The sequence below is a fragment of the Dipodomys merriami genome, unplaced genomic scaffold (genome assembly GCF_024711535.1).
Source record: "Dipodomys merriami isolate MVZ:Mamm:240054 unplaced genomic scaffold, mDipMer1.0.p SCAF_1, whole genome shotgun sequence".
NCBI lineage: Eukaryota > Metazoa > Chordata > Mammalia > Rodentia > Heteromyidae > Dipodomys > Dipodomys merriami.
Window position 1 is genome coordinate 36,137,126 of NW_027202270.1, and position 26,721 is coordinate 36,163,846.

Sequence of the window (26,721 nt, forward strand, 5' to 3'; positions counted from 1 at the left end):
TCAGATAGTCAAGTGAGACTAGAGTCAAGAGTACCTCCCTGGATCATGGTTTGAAGCCAGCCCAGGCAGGAAAGTGCTTGAGACTCTTATCTCCAATAAACTACCAAAAATCCAGAGGGGAGCTGTATCTTAAGAGGTAGAACACTATCCTTAAGAAAAAAAAAAAAAAAAGCTCAGCGCCCAGGCCCTGAGTCCAAGCCCCAGGATGGGCATCGCAAAAAGAAAAAAGAAAAGAATCCGTTATGTGCATAGTATACGTCAGACTATTTTGTTTATGTTTTATGCCCTGCTTCTATACTGGTTTTCTCTACAGTCTTGACTGGTTGATAGAAATGATACTATTGAGAGGTTGAGCTATCTCCACCTGAGCATCATCCTAGTAGGCGTTGAGATGCACATATTTTTTTGAATGAGCAGAAGAGGTACCATCGTCATTTCTGGATTTGAATTCCACCTGAGAATACCCTTCAGGGCCTGCGAAGCAGAGCGACAGTCTCTACTCAGAAGTTTTCTAGAAGGCAAAGTATGCCAGCCCAAAGATTCTCCCAGAACCTGGTGTGGTGGGTCACATCTGTGAGACCTATCTCAAACATTTAAAAAAAAAAAAAGATTCTTCTGAACTGATGGATGCAACCAAGGGGAAACTAAACTCAAGATATCTATCCCCCCCCCAAAAAAGAGTACCTCCCTAAGCAGGGGTTAGCAGACCACTTAGCATAGGTGCACTGAAAATGATCAATTATTACATGTTAAACAATTTTCATGTACATATGGTTTGTCCCTAGAATTAGAAAGTGTTATCTTCAGATTCTTAGTCTCTGTACAGAATGAGAAAACAGCTCTTAGGATTACAGCTGAAGTTGAGAGTATATAAAATGTTGTAAGCATTAAAGACTTCCTAATTTCCACGTTTTTCTTTACAAATTCTTTTTTTCTTTAATAAAGTAGTAGCTCCAACTGTCCATAGAGTCTTCAAAATAATACAGTTAAACATATAAAATTACTCAGTAGCTATAAGTCATAGATAATTTGAGTTTATCAATGTTTACAGTACCTAAATAACTTCCAAATTTTACTTGATTCTGTCTGTCTAGGAAAGCCTTGTATTTATTTGTAGTTATATTGTAGACAAAGAGAGAACCCGTCCAGTAAGATGATCCAGGGGCTCCCATCACAATTAAATCCTGTAGGAAGAAAACAACAGTTATTGGAAAGTTAAGGTTCACCATCCACAGACTCCTCCATATACAACCTTGTAATAGTGAAGCAAATACAATTTCACAATTAATTTCTAAAATGTGTGCATTCTATTAAATTTTAAAACGTATCAAGAATAAAGCCAGAGAAGCTGGATAATGGATTTATATCTAAATGGAGGGTCTCGGACAAGAAATTCTGAAACTCTTACATTTATCAGAGGGCTTTTAAACCCAAGACAGAATCATTAAACACTTGAATAAGCTTTTGGGAGAAAGGCAATGTGGGCTCTGCTAGAGAAAATCATATGTGAGTAATTCATTAGTGCTCATTACAAAGATAATCATGTGTTACCAGTGAGTAAAAGTAGACTTAATTTATTCCAATTTGCAAAACTCACTGACTAGTTTCAGTGAGCTTAGAAAACAATGTGAGCCTAGAAAATTAAAAAAATGTCTACTAAAATATAGGGCATGATTTATCATAAATAGGAATTTTGAAAAAGGAAACAGATGGAAGGTTGGATTAAGTAGGGTTGCCTGATATAGCATGAAAAGCTACAGCAATCAAATGTATTTTAACATATTTTATATTAACTTAATGATTCTAATTTAAAAATATGAGCTTAATATTTACACAAATTATTAACCCCAAGTTTGATGCAGCCCATTCTCCATTGAATTAAAAGAATTCATTATTTCCTTAACAGACTTTGAAGAGATGAACATAAGATATTGAGGCCTGAGTATAATTGTGACCTTTTTATAGTACACATAGAGTACCAGAAAAGAAAGTTTAGAAGTATCAGATTTAATAAGACATTATTGAATTCTTGTGTCCCAATTATCATAACTTTAATGAAAGTGTAGACTCATGTATTTTCTTCCTCCTCAACTAATATGCATTTCTACTTGATGAATATTTTCAATAATTGAATATTAAAAAAATACTCAGTGTAGTTCTTTCAAACTTCTACTAAATTCTTAATGAAAGCACAATCTCTAGTATAGATTCGCAGTGGTATGGGTGGTATTGGTCATTTATATATTAATTTCCTCAAATGTGTCTATGTGGAATACTGAATTGTAAAAATCTAGCTGTAATACCAACTTAAGAGAAATTCAGGTAGTATATGATTTTTGCTTCAAAGCCTCTAAACTTTCAGAGGAATTAAAGTTCCACAGGTAAACACATTCATAATGGTTAACATTGAACTATTATTACCTCTGTGTAAAAACTAGATATTCCAGCTTGACATGACGAAAAATGTTCTCCAAATTTTCTCACATAATCTAAAATGAAATGTACAATGTTAATATATACAAATCAGGACTTTATACACTTGTATAAAATCTGTATAAAATTCATGTGTATGTATATGTATGTATGTATGTATGTATGTATGTATGTATGTATGTATGTAGTATGTAGTATGTATGTATGTATGCAGCCCAAGATACACATATATGTGCAGCCAAGCTGGCCTCAAATTCATGGTTCTTCTGCTTCAGCCACATCAGTGCACAGGATTATATTTAAAAATAAAGACATCAAAAATATTTAGAATAAAGTTTTAACTTTCATTTTCTTAAAAATTCTTAAAAGTATGTCTTTAAAAGTTTGCATTTTGTACTATCTCATTTGAACATAGTAGTAATTGATAATAATGTAAGATCAGATAGCTCTTCCTTTTTAATCTTTAAAATCTTATCGCAAGACATTTGTTTTCTGTGGAACAACAGGCATCATGTACTGAAAAAACACATAAAACGGTTATCTCAAATAGATACAGAATTTGTGGCTATCGTTCCACATCTCATTTTCTTATATATAATTAAGGTGTTCAGCATGACATTCTGATGTACACTCTCATGGTAAAGTGATTACTCTTCACATTAATAAATCACTCTCCTCATAGTGGCCTCTCTTATGTGTTCAAAGCAACGAAATTCTACTTGCTTGACAAATTTCTGCAATACACAATAATGTTAAAGGTAGCCCTCAAGCTGTGCATTATTTCTCTAGACTGATTCCTACTACATAGCTTTAACTCTATGCTCTCTGAACTCACTTCTTCACCATGACAACTACCTCCTACTTTGTTTCTATGTTTCATTTTAGCTACCACATGTATCATTTATCTTTCTTTTTATAGCTTATTACAGTTATCATAATCTATTTCAGGATATCCATAACATATATGACAGGATTTCCTTTTTAAAAGCTGAATAATATTTCATTGTTTATATATAGATATATATGTATGTTGTATGTCTGTGTGTATGCATATATCTATACCTGTGCCTGATGATTCCTATTGATACATTTGCTGCTGGACACTTAGGTAAATTCTACATTTTGACCATAGTGGAAGGTGCTACAATCATCATGAGAGAGTAGTTATTTCTTATGTGGTACTCATTTTATTTCTTTTGGGTATACACCAAAAGACAAAGGAAATACTGGGTCAAATGGTCTTTCTACTTGTAATACTTTCACCACTGCCCTCATAAAGTCTTCTGTAATGGCTATATGAGTTTATAGTGCCACCAACAGTATGCAAAGATTCTGATTTCTCCACCATACATATTATCTCTTATCTTTCTGATGAATAGCCACTCTAAAAGGTGTAAGAGGCTCTTATTGTGGAATGATGTTCCTTCCCAGAGAGTTAGTGATATTGAGCACACTTTCATATATTTTTACTGGTAATTCATGATTTCTTTGGACAGAAAGCTATTCAGAGTTTGGTTTTTTAAATCTATTTTAATCAGGTTTTTCTTTTTGCTATCAAATTGGTAATTATGAATTGGGGGTACTAATCTCTTTTGAGCATATTTTCTGTACCTATTTTCTCGTATTGCTTCACTTTTGATCTTTTCCTTTGCTGCGCAGAAGCTGCACTCCTCTATTCTGCTTTAGTTACCTGAGCTGTGGGTGTCACACCTAAAGCAGTCACAGCCTATCAAGGAGCCTCCCCCTAGGGTTTCCATAAGGAGTTTTACAGCTCCAGAACTTATATTGAAATCTTTACTCTACTTTGAGCTGAGTTTTGTGTCTGATGTAAGACCAACTTCATTATTTGGCAGGTGGATATCCAACTTTTGCAACATCGTTTATGAAAATTTCTCATTTCTTACATTTTTTTCCAACTGAAAATAACAAATAGTCAAAATCCACATGGAGAGGAAGGGTGTCTTATTTCAAAGACTTCCTGATGTATTTCAGAGCTTAGTTCAGAGCTTCCTAATGGGATACTCTTTTGCTACTTCTGAAGGACAGACATAAACAAAGTTCTATGAATGTTAAGAAGCTGGACCACTTTTTCCTTTTGGCTTAGATGTTAATAAAGAAAAATAGTTATACCATCGGTAGTTACCTATATCTGAGCAAAACTCAAGACCCTACTGTGAAAATATTTAAAAATGTTAGCCAAAACTCTCAGAGAAAATAAGGTAATAAACACCTGGAAGCAGACTGAGTTTTATTGCAACTGAGATTTTAATATTCACATTTTATCTTCTTGCATCTACAGGTAAAAAAAGAAAGTTTATGATATAAGCTTCTATGAAATCAAAGTCTAGAGGAAAAAAATCTCAATATTATCAGAATTAATTATTAAACTCAAGTACTTGACTCAAAAGTTAACAATTAATAAACGTTTTCTTTGGATGGTAGGGTGTATTGTTCTTGTTTGTCTTAAATACAAATCTGGGATTCCGTTATTTGCCAGTCCTGGGGCTTGAACTCAGGGCCTGGGCACTGTCCTTGAGCTTGTCTTGCTCAAGGCTAGCACTCTACTCCTTGAGCCATAGAGCCACTTTTGGCTTTTTCTGTGTATGTGATAATGAGGACTAGAACACAAGGCTTCATGCATGCCAGACAAGCACTCTTTCACTAAGCCACATTCCCATCTCTGGAGTTTGCATAGTTTTTAGCATTCTGAAGATACGTGTTTAGAGTATTGTTTTGGTACAGATGTGATTGTAAATGTCCAGTTAACATTCACTTGTAACTGCTCACTTTCATTATGTTTAGTATGAGCTTTGTATTTGCTATCTGCATCATACATTCTATTCCAAGGAAAAGACTTTTAAGGCACTAATTTCTTGCTGTTCCAAGAAAAAGACATGAACAATGTAAAAAAGAGGGATACTAGGAAAGACTTATTTACATTTTTACTTTGAAACTTTTTCACTTTTCTGGAAGCTAGAGGTAAAGCAAACCTTGTCTTTTTCTTTCTAACTAAATGTTTCAATATAATTTTGAGATTTTAATTTTCTTATATTGGCTAGACACTGAATTGAACATAAATTTAGTACAGAAGTAAACAGTTACCAACTTGCTTTCATACTATTTCAAAAGCACAAAGGACATTTATGAAAACTGTAGCAATGAGATGTAAAAGACACTATATTAAAAACCAAACTTTACAACTCGGGGGGAAGGAGGAGTTGGGGAGGTGGGGAGGAGAATGAATGGTAAGGGAAAAACAAAGGACATGGTAACAATGCTCAATATTACCTTACTCATGTAACTGTAACCCCTCTGTATAGTATCTTTACAATAAAAATATATTTAATAATAATAATAAAGAAAAATAACATTACAATTAGATAAAAGAAAGAAAAAAACAATTAGAGTAGTTAAATAAATACTTCAAGGATTTCCTTCTTCCTCTATAAATATTCCAAACTGAAAGTTAGTAAAAAAATGAAAAAGCATTCACTTGATCTAGTTCATGTTAAAGTCATGCCTCACCTTGGTAACATGGAGACATTCTTTTACTCAATTCTGTTCGTAGGTTGGAAGGCATTCCATAACAAACACCACTGGGAAGTTTATTTTCATTTTTTATGTAAAATATGTTTTTCCATCTATGTCCACAAGTCTGAATAAAGTGAAAAACAAAAACAAAAATGAGCAAAAAAAAATCAACCTAATAATGGAGCAGTTGCAACCAGGATATCTAATTACTGAATCGATCAGTAGTTCAATTGATCAGCTGATCAATTTTCACACTTACCACAACAGATCCATTTTCTCCTGGCTGTCTGGATAGGGTGACCCCCAACCATTGATTGTCTCTCTCTTCCAAACAAGTCTTTCCACAAGGTTCTCCATTAGGGCTACCTAAAGCATTTGAGAATAAGTGTATTGTCAATTTTCTTCAAAGCACTGTTGCTTCACAAGAGCAGAAAAATAAGTCTGGGCTCTTATTCTTGATGTTTTTTTTCTTCAGTCACTTCTCTGTGAACTTTGCTACACTGGCAATCTGGGGTAAACACAAATATTCTGGGTGCTATGAGCAACCATAGCTGTTATCTCTCATATAAGGTGACTGTTCTCAGTTGAAATGACCTCCACTGATGAAAATATGATGAGGTGGCCTTAATATTACAACAAGGAGCTAACCAACATGAATGAGAAAGAAAAGTCTCAGAACCAGGTGTTAGTGGCTCACACCTATAATCCTAGCTAGTAAGGAAGCTGAGATCTTAGTCTAAAACCAATCCAGGCAGGAAAGTTTGTGAGGTTTTTATCTCGATTTAATTATCAAAAAGTCAGAAGTGAAGCTGTGGCTCAAGTAGTAGAGCACCAGCTTTGAGAAAAAAAAGCTGGGAGTGTAAACTTTGAGTTCAAGCCTCATTACTGGCTCAGAAAAGAAGGGAGGGAGGAAGGAAGCAAGGAAAGAAGAAAGGAATGGAAAAAGGAAGGAAGAAAAGGAAGAAGGAAGGAAGAAAAGGAGGGAGGGAGGAAGGAAGGTGAGAGGGAGGGAGGGAGGGAGGAGAAAGGAAAGACAGACTCAAAGATTCATTAAAATTGGTTGTCCAAATACATCTGCAGAGTCTGTTGCTTGGAAAAAAGATTTTGCACTTTTGTTTTAACCATTTATCTAGCAATGTAAGTAACAGAGCCAGAGGACTTTTTAAAACATTTCTTGCATGTTCTCAGCAATTAAATTACAGTTTATTGGAAAGTGACAACTGAACATGCAGAAAGTGGAACGTACAATTAGCATACTAATAATGCCTAGCATTGAAAATAACAAACCTTATATTTTAGATTTAGTGGAATGATTCATGTTATGAAGACTTGGAAGACCAGATTATTTCAGTTATGAAGACTTGGAACACCAGATTATTTCAGTAGCAAATAACAAATTTCAGCTGGTACTTTGGCAAATGAGTGAGTAGCTAAAGAGTCAAACAGAAATGAAATACTCGGGTACAGCATGGACTTCTAAACTGAACAATATACAGTGATTTTCATACTGATTTTTTCCTTTATTTGTTAGTAACCATTCTTTACTTTATAGCTAGAGTCCTATAAAAGTGATTCCAAACCAGTGACAGGGTAAAATAAGATACAGAATCTAAAGATACTTTTTTCTGGCTTTATTTTCCTCTTTTTGGGCTGGCATTAGGCAGTTCCATCTCTCCTCAGTTCTAAGGGCAGGTAAGTATATTAACATCAATTTGATCAGATAAAGATGTGGAACTTGGATTTCTTACATCTGAATGCTGGTCACCAAATTTCACAAGTTTCACTGTCAGCTCTTGCTGTACCCCAAACCTTGAGAAGTGATGGTCCGGGGGACATAGATGGTTTCCATGAGAAAATAAAGATAGGAAGGCAAAAGAAAATGAAGACAGCAAGACAGGGAAGCAGATGTAAAGGACAATTGTTTCCTGTGTGTTGGGTGGATAAGAGCTAAAGTGAAGAGTTACTATGGTTACCTAAGGACTCCCTCCATTTTCCTTTTCACAGTGTTCAATTTACCCTTTTACCAAAATTGCCAAGATTTCTTCCTTTTATACACCCACACATACCTACACCCACACCCCCCCAAACCCCCCCCCACATTGTAAAGTTACTGTACAGAGGGGTTATAGTTACATGAGTAAGGTAATGAGTACATTTTCTATTGAGCATTGTTAACCCCTCCTTTGTTTCCCCTACCATTCCTTCCTTCTCCACTTCCTCAACTCCTCCCTCCTCTCCCTGCCCAAGTTGTGAAGCTGGTTTTCAACCTAGTGTCTTGTACATCTCATTGTTACAATGGGTCAACCTGTATCTTTGTTTCAGCATTTCCTTATTTCCCTTCCCTTCGCAAATTAGAAAAATGTAGTTACAACATGCAGACCACCGTAATCAAATATAATGTAAACAGGAATTATAGCATGGGGAAGAATATACAAAAGAAACTAAAAATCACATGCTATATTAAAAACAACAGCAACAAAGATTAAAACCTCTGTGTCCCTAACTTGGTGTTCATTTCACTTAGCATCATCTTATATGGTCATATTTACATAGCTTTTGACCTTTTCTGCTTGTCTGATAAGATTATTTATCCTAGATATGTATTAGTTATTGCAAATAAGGGAAACCATGGGAATCTATGTTTCTTTGGGTCTGGCTTACTTCACTTAATATAATTTTTTCCAAGTCTTTCCATTTCCTAACAAATGGGGCGATGTCATTCCTTCTGATGGATATATATATATATATATATATATATATATATATATACATACTATATATATGCACATATATGTGTATACACACACACACACACACACACACACACACACACACACACATATATATATATATATATATATATATATATATATACATCTTATCCATTCATCTGGGTTGGTTCCATAGCTTAGCTATGGTAATTAATGCTATGATAAGCATAGTTGTGCTGGTAGCTTTAGTATGGCCTTGTTTGTGATTGTTTGGGTAAATGAACAAAAGTGGGATTGCTAGCTCATAGGGGAGCTCTATATGGGTCTTTTGAGGAACTTCCATACTACTTTCCAAAGTGGTTGAACAAGTTTACACTCCCATCAACAGTGCAGTAGGGTTCCCTATTGGCCACATCCCCTCCAGCATCTGTTGTTACTAGATTTCTTGATTATAGCCATTCTAACTGGGGTGAGGTGGTGTCTCAATGTTGTTTTGATTTGAATTTCTTTTATGTCTAGAGAAGTTGAGCATTTCTTCATGTGTCTATTGGCCATTCTTGTTTCCTCTTCAGAGAAGTCTATCTTTAAGTCTTTAGCCCACTTATTAATCAGGTGGTTGTTTCTTCGAGTATTTGTTGTTGGGGATTTAATTTTTGAGTTCTAAGTATATTTTAGATATGAAGCCCTTGTCTTTTGTATGGCTAGTGAAAATCTCCCAGTTGGCGGGCTTTTTATAGATCTTGCTAGCTATGTCCTTTGCTATGCAGAAGCTCTGTTGTTTCATGCAATCCCATTTGTCCAACCTTTCTTTGATTTGTTGTGTTTCTGGGTCATCTCTATTCACTAAATAATGGAGCACACAACTTTATCCAAGAAGCATTGCTTTCCTTAAAATCTCACAAAGATCCAAAGACATTAATTATTGGGGACTTTAACACACCTACTGGATAGTAAAACTCAACAGAGATACCTTGGATCTAAACAACTCTATAGACCAACTAGTCTTAATAGATATTTTCTTCCTCTTAAAAAATAATTTAAAAAATAATCAATGATAGATTCAGTCTACTTGGGGTTGAAACACTTGTTATTTATCACAATAAACCTATCAGTGAAAATACTAAGCTCTTTCTAAATGTACAGTCAACACTTGGTTCATTTTCCTTTAGTTCACCATTTTAGTTAAAGCCAGGATAAGGTAGAGGTCACAAATAACACTTGACCTTTGTTAAAATAGGATGTTTTATGAGTCCTGTCACTAAGATAATATCTAACATTTAGAAATAGATTTACTCATCTAGGGAGAATCACATGAAAGGTTAACACAATAGACAGTAGCTTAGAACCACAAAACACCATGTGAAATGCTTGATGAAAATGGTTGAATAGTTCATATTATTTCATTTTAAATTGAGACACCCTCATATTAGCCCATTTTGTGTTTAATCTCAGTGGCCAGTCAGTTTTAGCTGTGTAAGTTGACATCATCATATCAACTCTGCTCAGTCCCTCACTTTAGAAGAACAAATAGCCTTCTGGAAGTGAAAGAGAGAGAGAGAGAGAGAGAGAGAGAGACAGACAGACAGACAGACAGACAGAGAGAGACAGACAGAGAGATAGAGAGACAGAGAGACAGAGACAGAGACAGAGAGACAGAGAGACAGAGACAGAAAGAGACAGAGATAGATACTTAAGAATAAGCATTGTGAATGCTTTCCCAGGATTCCAACTCTGAGGCCCATTCACCCTCAGGTGGAAAAGACTTCAAACAGAACATGTGGTGAGTGTATATGTGGAGCATATGGGGAGCATGGAGGGCAAATATATGTAGGAGATATGGGGAGTCATGGGGGATGGGGCTAAATGCCAGTAGACATCATCCTGGATGTGTTCGTTACCAAGTGTTTTCCAATAATAGGTGCTTTCTAATTTGTGGATGATTTCTGATTATAATTATTATTTCCGACTCATTTATATATGGTTACCTGCTCATCAATGGCAGAAATGACTCCTAGCATCAGCTATCAAGGGCTCTTTGACACACAGGATGTGATTATTTAGAGGAAATTATTATAACAATACTTTGTAAGAAGAAAGATTTCCTCCTCCTCCCCCCCCCCCCCCCAGGATTAGGTATGTTTGTTTGCAACTGTTCTAGTCCATTTCCAACACTGAGTAAATAGTGACCTCATTCATCTTGGCCAGGGTTCTATCTTGCTGGTCATTCAGTATACTCCCCACAAATAGCCTAAACTATGTTCTAAAAAGGAAACAGGAGAATCAGAGTTCAAGGGCAAAAAGTGAGACTCTGTTTTAAAAATAGCTACCATAAAGCCTTCCCATGTTTCATACTTGTAATCCTAGGTACTCAGGTGATTGACAAGAGAATCACAGTTCAAATCCAGCCCAGGCATAAATGTTTACAAGACTCCATTTGTTTTAGCTGAGCAAGTAAGCTATGTATGAAGACCCTAAATCCAAACTCTAGTAAGAAAATAAACAAAGAATCAGAGCATTAAAAAGAGCTGGAAGCATGGCTCAGAGGTAGCTAGTTAGCATAAGGGGCTGAATTCAAACTCCAACACTACCAAAACAACAACAACAACAAGTATAAAAAGTACTGATACATACACAACTAATGAAAAATATTTTGTGAAACAATTACTTTTTCAGAAGAAATAAAAATGTAAAGGTCTAAAGCTATGAACTCAAATTTAGTTGTTTATCCTTTTCACTTAACTCTGATTTTACCACTTGCATGTCCCTTCCATAACAACCCTAACGCTATGGGACTCTCAGACCTGGTCACAATACCATCAAATCCAAGAACATCCTATAAATCCCCACTGGTCTTCGGGGTCATAATTTCTGGGTACATTTCTCTCTTTTCTTTGCTAGTTCTTTAACCTTTCACGCCCCTGAGTACATCCTTCCTTGACTGGACTTAGCATCATGTAGGGGAGTTTGTTTGTTTGTTTGTTTGTTTTGGGTCTGGTCATGGGGCCTGAACTCTGGGCCTGGGCGCTGTCCCTCAGCTCTTCAGCTCAAGGCCCTAGCACTCTACCACTTGAGCCACAGCGTCACTTCCGGCTTTTTTCTTTTTGCTTATGTGGTGCTGAGGAATTGAACTCAGGGCCTCAGGCATGCAAGGCAAGCTCTCTACCACTGAGCCACCTTCCCAGCCAAATGCCAACATCTGGAAAGACACCTATGCAGCAGAAAACTTACAAGTTCCCATGTGGTTGTACTGGCTCCCGGTTGGACTTAGAAGAAACTGCTCAACAATACAGATGTTTATGCTTTTCCTGTATTGTATCATCCTAGGAAAAATACTACATAGCATTTCAGGTAATAGCAGTATCTTCCCCCTCCCTTAGATTTCAGCTAGATATTGAAGTAGAATATCAAATATCAAGCACATTTTCTTCTTGTAGAAAAACAGTATTTCTAATTTGGTCAGAGATGATGATGATTAGATCTGTCATGAAAGAGCTAATTCTTGTGAATTTCCTTGACAGAAATCCATAAGTAAATTCAGATTATCATTACATTTTACCCAAATGTCATGCTGCAATGATGTATAATCTGGTTTTCAATTCAGCTCATACATTGCTAATCTATAGTCTCAGTAAATTTAATCAGCACCATAATTGAGAAAAAATACCTTACATGATTTAACATAAAAGAGGTCAGCAGAAATTAACCTGTGATATTTCCCACACTTTCATGCAACAGAATGACTAATTCTTGGTACAGTTGAATGCATTCTCATATGCACACATTAAGAAAGCAAAGCTACATAACAATTTTCTAGCTTCCAAAAATTAAGCCCATCCTTCTTTTTATGTTTGGGAAAAAATTTTAAAAAAAACAAAGAATTCTTATTACTTCAGATTTTTTATTAACTACTGATGTAAATCCAATATATACAAATGTATATGTAATAGAAATAGCAATTTTAATAAGTGAACTAAATTCCAGTAAAAAGCTAGCTACATGCAGTTTTCACTCCTCCTGAAACTTTAAGTTTTATTTACATCGCTATTTTTATTTTCATGGCTCCAATTGCCAAAAGGTGTGCCCTTGGCCACGGAAGATTGGATGATGAATCATATAGGTCACTCACCTCCACAAGGACTGAATGAGTTTTTGAAAGCAACATTCCCACAACAGAGAATGATGACTTACATGCAACAGTCAGCCACACATTACGGATTTGCTAAGGGAGGGATTTTCCAGCTTTGTATAGACTTCCCTACTTCTAAAGTATTCTTTCCTTAAGTTTTAAGATAGTTACAGATAGTCTGAGGGAAACAGTATTGGTGCCCATGAGAACCAACTATCTTTGAGGGCTTGGATGAGACTTGGGCAGAGAAAACATTCAAATGTTAGTTGGTGTTGATATCATGTCATTATTAGTCTTAGATGAAACTATACATTATTAGTCTGCACATAAGTCACAGCAAAATCCTCTCCCATAAAATGTGCAAAGCATATTCCCATTGGAGAATCCTATTATAAACACTAACTCATTTTTATTCTTACAGTAGGACCAGAGGATTAGATTAGTAATCTTTTTATACAGATGAGAAAAAATAAGTCTTAAGTTAAATACCATGCCCAAATTTATGAAGATGGTAAATGTAAAAGACTGGAATGAAGAAAAGTCTTCAATTTATAAGTTACTTCTCATTATTTTAAAACATATGAACTACAGCCCTACAAATATTTCAGATGCATGAATTAACTGAACTCATTCTGATTACCTAATTTCTGTCCTTTATTTTTATTTGAAAGCATGTGAACTGTAACAATCTGTCCACTGACTGTAGGTCAGTTTCTATTAGTCAAAACTGTAGGTCAACTTGTATTAGTCAAGAAGAATGTCACATCTCTATCATGACCCATCTCATTCCTCCTTTCAGGATTTGGGTGTTTCCACTGAAGAAACAAAGACAAAAGGAAAAGGTCAGTGTCAAAATTCTTTCTAGCTGGGCACCAGTGGCTCATGCCTGTAATCCTAGCTACTCATGAGGCTGAGATCTGAGACTCCTGATTCAAAGCCAGCCCAAGCAGAAAAGTCCATGAGATTCTTATCTCCAAATAACTACTAGAAAACCAAAAGCAGCTCTGTGGCTCAAGTGGTAGCAGAAAAGCTTAGGAATAGCATCCAGACCCAGAGATCAAGCCCCACAACCAACAAAAAAATTCTTCTTTCTATAACTTGCTCATAGCTGGAGTACGTATTTGTTACAGAGTAGCCTGGGACTTTTTGATGCAGTTATGTCTGGTTTCTCTGCCTGCGTCACTACTCTGTGACTTCCCCATCTGACACTTAACTGAGACTCTTACTACATGAGGTCTTATGACTTCTAACATAATGTATAAATTCATCTGATCTTTCAAAACTCATGACATAATTGCACATTTCAGGAAAAAAAAATCATCTTTATTTCCTTAAAGTAATCCTGAAAAATGAATGAATCTAGATCGATTCTATGCTCTATTGTCATTAGTTTAAGGTAACTTTTAAAAATAAGTAACAATTACTGACTAAAAGTAATTTTACAATTCCTTTATCTCTATTAATTCTGAGTATTAGTAACATATATGAAATTAGGTGAAAACATTAATTCAAATATAATATGAAAACCCTTCCTATCACAGATATGTGAGAAGCTGATACCTGTACTGCCTAGAGACTACTCGGTCCTCAATAAATTCAGTGTTTCTGCTGCCCACAGTACCTACATTCTGTTTATTTAGACCCAGGTGGTAGAGGGTGCTCACAGTGCTGGGCAATATCAATAGCAGCTTTCAGCAATTTAATCTGAATGGCCATGTCCTTTATTTTTTAAAATCAAGTATGAATTTACTATGAATTCTAATATTTAGTATGGCTAAAAGTGGTGCAGAAATGGCTCAAGTGATAGAGTACCAGCCTAGTAAGTGTGAGTCTTTGAGTTCAAACCCCAGTACCACAAAAAAATGAATAAAATTCAGTGGGTGATCCATTACATTATCCTAACCAATGAAGTGTCAGACTGAGATGAGGAGTTACATGTATTGAGTGGCTGCAGAGAGTTCAAAGTGTAGAATAAGACATTGTTGAGACATTTCTTGGCAGACAGTTTTCTTTTTATGTGAGTGTGCCTATACTGGGCTTCAAGCTTCAGCTCATTTTTTTCACCTAGCCCTAGCACTTTACCACTTCAACCAAATCCCCACTCTAGCTTTTTGCTGATTGATTTGAGCTGATACTCTCATGGACTTTCCTGCTCTATTTGGCTTCAAACCTTGATCCTCTGATCTTAACTTCCTAAGTAGCTTGGATTCTAGGCGTGAGCCACCAGCATCTGTCAATGTGACTGTCTTTATGGACCACTTGAAAAGCCATATGAAAAGAAAGACTACCAATGGGATAAGGCAGACCTAAATGCTTTCACAAAAATGCTTTCACAAATAGGCTAGATAAAGAGACAGACAGATACATAGATGATAGATAGACAGATCTTCTACACAGGGCATAATTTTTAAAATATACCAAATTTATTCCATACTGGAGTTCCCAGAAAAGATGGCGCTGTGGCTCAAGTGGTAGAGCCCTCGCCTTGAGCTGAAGAGCTGAGGGACAGCGCCCAGGCCCAGAGTTCAAGCCCCACCACCAACAAAAAATAAAATAAATAAAAAATAAGTTCACAATCTTCCTGTGTCTGAACACATTCATAGTGAATTACAACATACAATATAATTTTTTTGAAAAAGATTTACTATAACTTAAAATTTTTGTGGAAGTAAACTGAGGACAACAGAACATCAGGACTGAGTATTGCTGAGCCCAGGCTTGTCACTAATATGTCTACTTCTATGTTCTAATTTAACTTTCCTAGCTGTACTTAAAAGTTAGCCAAGATAAGGAATCAGCCCAGCTGCCCCTCAAAGGAAGAAAGGGTCAAGAAAATGTGATATAGATATATTCATATATATATATATATATATATATATATATATATAGTGGAATTTGACTTTGCCATTAGAAAGAATGGTATTATACCATTTGTAAAGAAATGAAAAGACTTGGGAAAATTTATGTTAAGTGAAGTAAATCAGGCCCAAAAAGACAAAGGCTGCATGTTTCCCCTCATATGTGGAAGCTAAAATTAGTTTATAAACTTATAAGTAAATACATTGGATGGTATGCAAATGTTCACAAGTATATTAACTGAAATAGATTCAAGGGAAAGCTCAAATACAGTAATTCTTTAGAAAGGCAAAATCAAATTTCAGCAAAATGAAACAGCAGAAAAATGGGTACTTGGAAGACATGGGTTGGGGGAGACAAATAAAGCGGAAGAAAAATGCAGTCAAGAGTCAATGTTCATCCTACAAAATTAGTTAAGAGTGAGGTGACGTGGAGGCATAGAGGATAATGTTGCAAAGGATTGCATTGGTAAAGATACATTGTATTCATAAATTCCTTGTTAAATGGCAACTCCTCTGCACAACTACTTAAATAAACAATACAAAGAAGAAAATGAAACTAAGAAAGAAAAAAAGTTTCTGATTCTAAATATGGCCATTTTAAGTTCATAATCTCTCAGTAGTCGGTACTAGTGTTTGGATTTCCTAGTGGAATCTGATTAAGTCCTTGGAACCTGAGGCTGATCTATTTCTCTTGGGATGCTGCTGAAATAGATGGCAAATTCCAGAAGGTTCACCCAAGTTGGAAAAATATACCTACATTTAATCTATTGAATTTTAAATTATGTGCTCATCAAAACTGATCAGAACTGGCTCTACTTCTCAGGTTTCACCCCTCCAAGAAGCCACCTTTCACCAGCCAGTTTCTTCTGCCTCTTATGTGTACCTATAGCATCATAATAGTATTGTCTTATAATTCACTACCTGTTTACTTGCCTCTCCTTTCATCTAGACTGAGATAACATTGAGACCTTCAGCCATGTCTTATGCAAATTTATATTTCAGCATATAACATAAGTAGTAGATACAATGTATTGAGTTGGTAGTGATAACTCTAAGCTGAAATCCTAGCTATTTGGGAGTCAGAGATATGGTGATTGGAGTTTCTAAGCCAGATCACAAAACTCTATTATCAACCAATAGCTAGATGTGGTGTCATATATCAGCCTACTAGCTCTGGAAGAAGTACAATCACTCAGTACGGTGGTACTTACCTGTCATCTAAGCAATAAAAGGAAGCACAAATAGGAAGTTCACAGTCCAGAAGGGCCCAAGCAAAAACAAATCTGATCCCAAAATAACCAGTACAAAAATGGACTTGTGGACTGGCTCAAGTAGTAGAATTTATGGAACATATACCCCTGAGTTATAACATCAGTACCACCAAAAAGATATAATGAATTATTTAAAGAAGTGAGTTAGTGTTAAGAGAGTTGTTTCTCTTCAACTCTGCATTTGGCTTTAATATTTATGTCTGATCTTACCAAGGCTACTTAGAAGTTGCTTCTCTCTGAATCTAGTGAAATCAACTTCCTATCCTGTTGAATGCCTAGTAACTGCTGCCAATCACTCATCTTTCCCCCCAAATATTACTACCCTTTCACTTTCATAATGTCACAGGGACCTGATTTCGTTACTGCTTCTTCAGCTACTCCTCAGTATTTTTTCAGGTTTGCATTTCTTCTCCAGTGGTTATTCTTAAAATATTTTTATTATGAAGATATTGTACAGAAGGGTTACAATTATATGAGTAAGGTAACGAGTACATTTCCTATTGAGCATTGTTACACGCTCCTTTGTTTTTTCCCTACCATCCCTTCCTTAATCTTGGATGATACTGCAATCGTTTAGGGACCTCTGAAAACTACTGATATTCTCCCTAGATCTATTCTAAGAAATAGAAACACCAGAAATGATAGTCCTTAAAGCTCTGCAGAAGAATCTAAATTGCAGCCAGAGCAGAGTAGAATTATTACAGCTATTTTTCAAATTGCAACAATACTCAGGTCTATCTTGGTCCTCAGATCTCTTTACTCTCCTTAGTGAAAAGATTCAAGCTAAGCCAATTCACCACTGTGGCTCTGCTCATCATTTCAATATCCACCAAACTTTGAGTCGTCAGTATGGACTTCTCTTCTGACCCCAGATCCAGACATATAACTCCTTTACTTCTGTTTCATAGGACCTTCAAGCCAAAGAAACACATTATTTTTGCCCAAAAACCTGATGATCTACTTCTTTTTTTCAATACACCATTATCCATCCAATCACCCAAGTCACAGCCTTTGTTAACAAATTTGAAAACACCTTCTTTTTCATCATTTTCATTCAATAGCTATCAAGTACTTTTGGATTTATCTTCTAAATATCTACAGAAGTTCTGCTTTTCTCCCTCCTTGGTGCCCCTGTCTTAGTATAGGTAGGTACCCTTCATATATAGCTTAAATTACAACACAATCTTTCTACAATGTCTCACTGCCTTGGGTATTGATGTCTTTATTCCAAAGCATCTACTACTAATTTACAAGTGAAAGAATCAGTCAAACACACAATCTGATTACAGCACTCTCCAACTTAACATCAAAGGATACATTTTTATACATTCAAATTTGTACCAGAAATAATTACTTCTACAAATTACTGTTCATTTCATACTCTATAACTCAATTGTACACATTTTTCTTCCCATTCTTTAAAGGTCTCATACTCTTAGAGATCTTGTGGGCTTCACACACACACACACACACACACACACACACACACACACACACACACACACACACACACACACACACACACACTTTGAGTGAGTGAAACAATTTTCTCTGGTCTTTTCCTCTTTGTAACTCCTGAATGTTACTCTTTCCACCAACTGATCCCAAATGCTCCAAGTAGGCATTGCCTTATTCTTTTGGTTAGATTGTCTCACCACACTTTAATATAATAACCAAGCAAATAGACTGTAAACCACTTAGGACAAAAATGTAGTTATTTCCTGTGTGCTCAGGTTTTTTAGCCGTTGGGCAAGCCCTCAATAAATGATGTAGTGAATAAATAACCCAAATGTGCAATTGGCCCCAGAACAGTTGAGAATGGGAGAGGTTACTTGCTTATTACAGCAGGAGTTAGTAGCTAATAAACTTATGGCAAAAAATAAAATCATATAGGAAGTTTTGTCTCACAAGTTAAAAAAAGAAATCTCACCCTTTGGGAAAAAAGTTTGGGAAATTGGGGACTATCTGTGAATTAATCTGAGAGTGTATTTATGAAGCTCTCTGTCAGAATTTTCTGCTTATCTACCATAATAACTTACACTCAGGGTAAGTTTTCAAATAGAGTGATCCTAAGCTAAGATTTTAAAGCACATTGCAAATACAAACAAGTCATTAAGAGGAACACATGAGAAGTATCAATGATGAGATGTTTGCCTTTTACTCCTGCAAATAATTCCTGCAAATCAGGCAGAAGTGAGGGTGAAGTAATCTTTGGCTTAATTATGCAATGCTTATTAACATTTCCAAACAGGGTATGGAATATAGAAAAGGAAGTTTGCAATGGCAAATTCAGAGCATAGTGACAACTCACTTGTGATCGGCCATTGAACTTTCCTGTAAGAAAAAGAGAAGTGCAGTCCGATGCTCTCAGGGCTGACCCTCTACCACAGGAGCCACAGTACCCTTGCCAGCTCTTTGCTGGTTAACTCATGATAAGACTCTCATGGACTTTCCTGCCTAGGCTGGCTTCAAACTGTGATCTTCAGATCTCAGCATCTAGGATATTAGGCATGAACCACGGGCACCTGTCTGATAGTACTTTTCTTAATTCTTTAAAAACAAGTCATTTTTTACTCAAGATATTTATTGACTCAAACTATGTATCATAAGCTGTATTAAATCTATACCAACATGATGTTCTTTAAAAAAGGAAAGTAACTACACAAAAGTTTGTCCTGAGGTCATAAGAACTTTAAAAATAAAATTTAAAATGTAAAAAGAAAAAACTTAGTAACTGGATGACTTAGTCTTAAAAGAAAAGGAAGTCCTATTCACAAAATTACAGATATTTGGAAAAGGCAATATTTTACTTAGGGAACTTCTACTTCTCTAAAGCAGTGTTGGCTAACAGAATAGTGCAATTTTATTTAGCAGTTGTTTTTTTGAAAGGTCAGAAGACTTTTGCTTTTCTACTATTATCTTCAAATACAAAAGGGACTCAATTTAACATATCTATTGATGTGCACAGTGCATTTAGATTGGTATTTTTATGACATTTAATTATACAGTAGTCACCTTAAAAGACAAAACTAAACCAAATAGCATAAATTTTATTAATATTTGTTTAACCTATAAATCCTAAATATTAATTGTGCAATAAATGTTCATTTATTTCAATATGTAATTCATATCATGAAACTTAATTTCCCTTCTATGCACTCTTTGAAACCTAGTAAATGCCTTATAGCACCTTTTACTGAGGACACTACATGTGCTCAGTGATAACATGTGGTTAGTAGCTTTTGTGTGTGTGTGTGTGTGTGTGTGTGTGTGCGCGCACGCACATGCACACACGTGTGCATGTGTGTGTGCCAGTTTGGGGGCTTGAACTCAGGGCCATGGTGCTGTTGCTGAGCATTTGTGCTCAAGTCTAGTGCTCTACCACTTGAGCCATAGTTCCATATTCAACTTTGAAGTGGTTAATTGGAGATCAAAAGTCTCATGGACTTTCCTAAATTGTTATCCAGATCTTTTTGGTATGATTTAATAATCATCCATGTATTATTTTCTCATTTTTTGAATACTGGTGGTCTACAGGAGACTCTATTAATTATTATTAATATAATCCAGAATCTTCTGATTTAGGAGCCATCTATGATCAGTTTGCTTTCAACAAGTCTCAGCAGATACAGAGCTGATGGAAGAAAAGAAAGTGGAGCCATGGAAATCACCCCGGCCCCCTCAGGCATAAAATCTCCAGAAGCATGCCAGCACACAGTCCATCCTGAAGTGGAGACCACTTTCCTTTGATTCATGGAGGAAAGTACTCAGGAAATGGGAGGAAAGACACTCCTGGGAGAGCAATAGAAGAAGACTGAACACATAGGAAGAAAACCACCCTGAGCAATTATCTTCAGTCAATTCACATTGCCAAGAGGTAACTGCCAACACCTCTCCCACTGAGTACTGTAGATGAATGGGCACTGATTGCTGATTGAGTCTGCTTATGGCTATAGTAAACGTAGCATGATGAGTAACTTCTCCACAGAGATAGCAGAGGCTGTGTGAGCTCATAACCTCCTCTTTTGAGGAAATGCATCTACTTGAGTGTCAGCTATGGAGCTGACATTGTAGAGACCTGGGGTTTAGTCGTATGGACATTTTGATTACATAGAAGACAGACAAGGTGTTAACAGACTTCACATCTTTGTATTGTTGATAGCCAAGTAAAATTATTCCAAATGAGAGTGAACATCTTATTTACAGCATAATCATAGATCTACCTGACTCAATATAACAGTTTGGTTGGGCAAGAAAAAATATTTACATGTTTCATTTTAGTTGTTAGGTTTTTGTTATATAGTTACTTTAATTGTTTTAGTTTATTAATTGGACTATTTACTTTGATAACATTTTATAATGTATAGTATACAGGTAGACATTTAATCAGAAAATGGAATAAAAGGAAATAAAATCATATTATAAAGTATGTTATATGTTAGGTATTAAGCTGAGCCTTTGCCAAACATTATAGTCATTCTCATTTAAGACAATTGTCTTTTAAAAAGAAGTTTCTATGCGTTCATTGTGTTCTTTTACCTCCTACCCTCTTTTCTTTCCTCTTCCCTCCCTCTTCCTTTCCTCTTTCTGTTTTTCTCTCTCTCTACAAAAAATAGCACATATTCTACAATCTTATAATCCTAAAAATACCATGATTTTGTTTTATAAATTCCAGCTTTCTTTTTTGACTTTAACTTTAGGGGTTTTTTACTTTTTTATTTATTTTATTTTATTTTATTTTTTGCGGTTGTGGGCTTGAACTCGGCCTGGGCACTGTCCTTTTTAAGCTCAAGGCTAATGCTCTACCACTTAAACCACAGCACCACTTCTGGTTTTCTGATGGTTTATTGGAAATAAGAGTCTCATGGACTTTTCTGCCTGAGCTGATTTTGAACCATGATCCTCAGATCTCAGCCTCCTGAGTAGCTAGGATTACAGGCGTAAGCCACCAGCTCCCGGCTAGCCTTAGTTTTTTACATAACAGCTTGAAGTTATTTCTGTGAGTTGGTCCTAAATATACAGAGTTTCTTTACATAAATGAGAATATTCCATGGGAAATAAGTTCAGTTAACTCTTTTTCAAGTTGTAAGTATAGCTGTTAATAGCTTTATCCAGCTGAGTAGGAATTGTGCATTTCTTTTTGCTTTTCATCTCATTAAATAATTGCTTTACAGACCAAATTTTGTTAAGTGGAAAAAAACACTTTAGCTTATCATTCTAACCAATTCTTTTACTCATCAATCAGGTTGATGACAAGCAAACATTCTCTTCATTTTTTTTTTCTCATGGGGCTTGAACTCTGGACCTCAGCACTGTCCCTCAGCTCTTCAGCTCAAGCTCAAGGTGAGTGCTCTACCACTTGAGCCACAGCACCACTTCCAGTTTTCTGGTGGTTTATAAGAATCTCATGGACTTTCCTGACTGGGCTGGCTTTGAACCGAGTTCCTCAGATCTCAGCCTCCTGAGTAGCTAGGAATACAGGTGTGGCTTTTCTCTTCATTTTATTTATGATCCAATAAACCTTCTGTGTCATGTTTGATACATATCTACCATGTTCACATCTCTCAGGAATTACCTCTGTAGTCAACTCTTACATTCCACATTTCCAGTGAATGTAGGGTTTCTTTCAAAAGACAGCCAGTATTATTTAAAATAATATTACTACATGATCATTCCAGTTAAACACAGACATCCAGAAATAGATTCAGTGCCTTCTAGACAGGATGTAAATTCTAAATGCGAGTAGTTACAAAGTCATGGATCAGAAACAATGACCAGGACAAAGGAAAACAAAGTGTTTCCTCCTGAGGTTTAATCTAGATCCTCAGGCAGATAAAGGTTCATTTCACTCTAATTCTCTACCTGTCCATTCTCAACTGTCTCATGAAAGGTACTCATGCTTTGTAAAAGTATTCCAAATGAATAAATACTTACACATTCCCTCATCTGTCTTTTGGATGGAAGATTCCTAATTAGATGCTGGGCCTATTCTACCTGATATAAACTCCTGGACTTTCCTGAGTACCTTCAAAGTTAGAAGTGAAACTGCCATTATGTCCATGCCTATTTGAGATCATCCAAATGAAGGAAAGTAGCTGCATAGTTTGAGAAAAGGCAGATAAATATAAACCAAAACAATAATTAAAGATGCTAACTTCTAGTTGAAGAAATAGATGTTCTTCTGAAGTCCATTTACAGCAAAGATAAATGTAAGAAAAGTACCCATTTTTGACCTTCTATTCACCATTGACAGGGGATCCCTTAGCTGGAAACACAACATAATAAACCCAAATTTAATTCCATCTGCACTGAGCATGCATGCATGAAATGGCCTACACGTTATACTCAAACAGGCCCAATTTTGGCTTGGAGATCCCCACATGCTATTAACTAGGTTAGTAACTTCAGTAAAAATACTTGCAACTGTTTTCAGAATTCTCATATTAAAATAGAAACAATACTACTGTAACCTAGGGTAGCTTTGAAGGGAAAGAGCCAATATATTCCACAGTGCCTAAAAGTATTTGGAACAAGACAGGACTCAGTTAATATTAGTTCCTCTTTCTCTCCCATGTGTCTGTGTGCAGCAAGTTTGCTTTTGGCTTTGAAATATGAAACTTCTCCCTTCCCCCAGTAGTGCACATTTTTCAATTTGTCCCAAATCTAAGAAAAGACATTAAGAAAAGACTGTAGAAAGACAGATCCTTTTAACGTGGAAGTTTTGGGAAAGAAAAATTAACAATTTTGCTAAAATCTTATATGAACTACATTAACCATTGAGATGACAATTTTTTTCCCTGCTCTTTTACGGTGTATGTAAAATCCATACCATTTTCAAAAGAAAAGAGAGAAAAGAAACAGCGAGAGGGGGAAAAAAAGAGAACATCTACCCTTATAGTAAATAAAATGTTACTATATTCATGATCTTCCCCTTCATCTGCTGTTAAACAAAATTGATAGACCAATATGGAAATAAAATTCTTAGCTTAACTGCGTCCTATCTTAAGATGTTAAGAAATTTTGACATTGATAAACATGCATTGTGCTCATAAACTGTTTTGTTAAATAGCAACTCCTTGGTACAACTACTTAAATGTAATAAAAACAAATTTTTAAAAGAAGATGTTAAGAAATTTTAAATTGTACTTTACAGATGGAGGAAAGGTGAGAGTTGGAGGGAAGGTATCCTAAGAAAGTTTCCCCAACACCTTTTTGTTACAAGCTAAAGGGAGAGAAACCACTGGGGGGGGGGGGAGGGGGGAGTATCAAGAAGGGAAGATGTGTAGTGTTAAATGGAAAACCAAGCGATTTAAATTAGACACAAACAAAACACATGTCTGTCTCAGCTTTCCCCAAAATTTGACTTAGAGCATGCATTGGGGACACCGGGAAGGAGGTCACTAATTCTTAGTCCCAACCCCAACTCACCTAACTGGAGCTGTTCGCAAGTCCTGCCTGGGTTCTCTCCGATCCGGCATCTGTAGATCGCCCCGGGTTTGACCACTGAAGCATTGGCCAGCCAGTTGGCCGTGGGCGCCCCCACCACCAGCCTGAAGCGGGGGAAACGTGCACGTGCGCTCAGACGCCAGCCGCGCTGCCTTCTGAACTCGGGGTCCCTTGGGCTGTGCGCGGCCTGCAGCGGGGCGGCATCCCCTGCCCTCCGCCCCTGGACTCCTGGCTCCCAGGGCTGGCAGCATCCGCACGCGTCGCCTACGCTGCTACCCCTGGAGAAGTTAGCTCCCTCCTGGGCAGATCTCCAGCGAGCCGGCTGTGGCGGCGGGCTCCTCCGGCCTCCTCCAGATGGAGGAAAGTTTGAAGGAGGGGGGGCGGGCAGGGGGAGGGTAGGGAACTCTGAGACACCTTTCTCACGCCTTTCTCGGCGAGGCGGCGAACCCCCACTCACCATCGGTTCGCCCCGTGGCTGTGCAGCACCACGGAGTAGCCGAACAGCGTGTCGCTCGGACCCTGGTACAGCAGCGCGCTCTCGGTGTCCACGTTGTAGGGGTGCCCGCTGGGGACCCCCAGGCACAGCAACAGCATCAGCGCTTCGCGGACGGCGGCCCCTCGGGGGCCGGGGCCGCGCCTCGCTTCCGCAGCCATGCACTCTGGGCGGGGGGAACATTCAACACCGAACGGTCATTGCCCCCCCAGAATAGCACGGGATGCGACGTTCAGCCGAGGCGAAGAAGCGCCTCAAGAACGGGAGCGCAGCGTGTCCGGCGCCGGCGACCGAAGGCGGAGGGGGGCGGGAAGGAGGGGGGACCAAGGGGAGGGGAAGTCGGTCAGCCGCAGGCGGGTGATCTAGGGCAGCGGGGGATGCCGCCGCACGCCCTCCGGATCCACGTCCTGTTTCTGCGGCCTGGGAGTGCGGGTGCTCGCGCGATCCCGGGGCGCAGCTGGGTGGGGTCCTGGGCGTGGTGCAGAGGCGCGGGGTCTGACTGCGTCTCCCCTAGCGCGCAGCTGCAGGGGGCGCTGGGGGACCTCGGCTGCGTGGGACGCTCGTCCAGGCCCGGGTCTGCCAGCCCACAGGGTGGGAGATGGCTCGGGGTTCCCAGGGCTTAGCCAGAAGGGATCTGGAAGGACCTAGGGAAGTCTTCCTCTTTTAAGGCAGGTTGGGGCCTGACACTTAGTCTGCCCTAGCCTTTGCCTCCAACTTCAGTCCCCCACCCCCCCAGGCCAGCCCCAAACTTCTGGATGGGGACCGCAGCGCAGGGGACGGTCTCATCTTTCTTTACTGGTTAAGTGCTATATGGAACTTAATGTAAGTAATCGCCAGAGAAAGCATACAGTTGGCCATAGAACGACGACACACCAAAATAAAGAACTCTCTGAAGTTTGGCCCATGGGGAACATTTTGAGTGACAAAGACGTTATGGTTATTCTCTTCAAACTCACAGCCTGCACTCTTTCATGCCCACTTCCTTCCTCTCAACACTTCCCCTTCAGCGGGAGTGAGCAGGCAAAGCAGCCGCCTGGGGCCAAAAGACAGTGGTTAATCCACTGCAGACTCCAGCAGAGGGGTGCCCTAAAGGAAGCACTGGCTTTCCTCGCTTAGCAGGTTGCTGTGCCGTGTTCTGGACGAGGATCCCCTTTCCATTCGTCCGATTGCCAGGGCCTACACCCACCGGCCATACAACAGAGGGACAAGGCACCTTAGGCTTCTGGAAATGTGAGTGAGGTCCGTAACTGCAACACACTTGAACTGGCTGGCGAGTTTCAGTCCATATACACTGGGTTTCTTCCTTGAGCAACCAGACGCAGCTAACCCAGCATGCTTATTAGGCTATTTGCAGGAAAATCAAAGGTTCCCCCTATTAATTTTGGTTACAAGAAAGAAAAAGAAAACCACGAAGGAACAGAAGACTTCATCCAAGGGTGTGGTGTGTAAGTAAACCCATCCTGAAATAGCACATCTTTGAATGAAAATGGTAGCCACACAATTAAAGCACTTGCTCTCTAACTCAGCATATTTCACTGGACAGGCATGGCCAAGCCCTCGGCATGCCACCCGAATGGGGCAGGACTTATAATAGCTCTCAGAAAAAAGTGTCTGCCAAATGGTGCATAGGCAAACCCTTACTAGCACACGAAGTTCGGGCGCACCGGGGACACTTAAAAAGGCATTTGAATAGTTGGTGGAGTGGGCAGGCTCCGCCATTGGAGAGGAGGAATGAGGGTGGCCACCATTAGGGCCAGGTGGAGGAGCTGAGAGACTGCATGGCTTTGTAGCTGCCCACACCGCAGGTAGGTGTGGTATGGGGCTGCCTAGGACAGCAAGACCCCATCCTGAG

At 38.0% G+C, this 26,721-nt stretch overlaps 1 protein-coding gene across 4 annotated transcripts in view; it reads right to left on the reverse strand.

Annotated features, from left to right (window-relative positions):
- Positions 1–25,212, reverse strand: part of Itga4 (integrin subunit alpha 4) — an 81,874-nt gene extending 56,662 nt beyond the window's left edge. For 2 of the 4 annotated variants that reach the window (XM_070019725.1, XM_070019718.1), the window contains exons 1-6: positions 24,834–25,172; positions 24,359–24,480; positions 6,224–6,330; positions 5,959–6,088; positions 2,422–2,489; positions 1,055–1,184 (exon numbers count right to left, since the gene is read on the reverse strand). In XM_070019725.1, the coding sequence (XP_069875826.1) occupies positions 1,055–1,184; positions 2,422–2,489; positions 5,959–6,088; positions 6,224–6,330; positions 24,359–24,480; positions 24,834–25,030 (754 nt within the window). In that variant the 5' untranslated portion in view covers positions 25,031–25,172. Of the gene's footprint in view, positions 1–1,054; positions 1,185–2,421; positions 2,490–5,958; positions 6,089–6,223; positions 6,331–24,358; positions 24,481–24,833 lie in introns of all 4 variants that reach the window. The other 2 variants (XR_011371390.1, XM_070019734.1) reach the window with 2 other exon arrangements.
- Between the last annotated feature and the right edge of the window lie 1,509 nt (positions 25,213–26,721).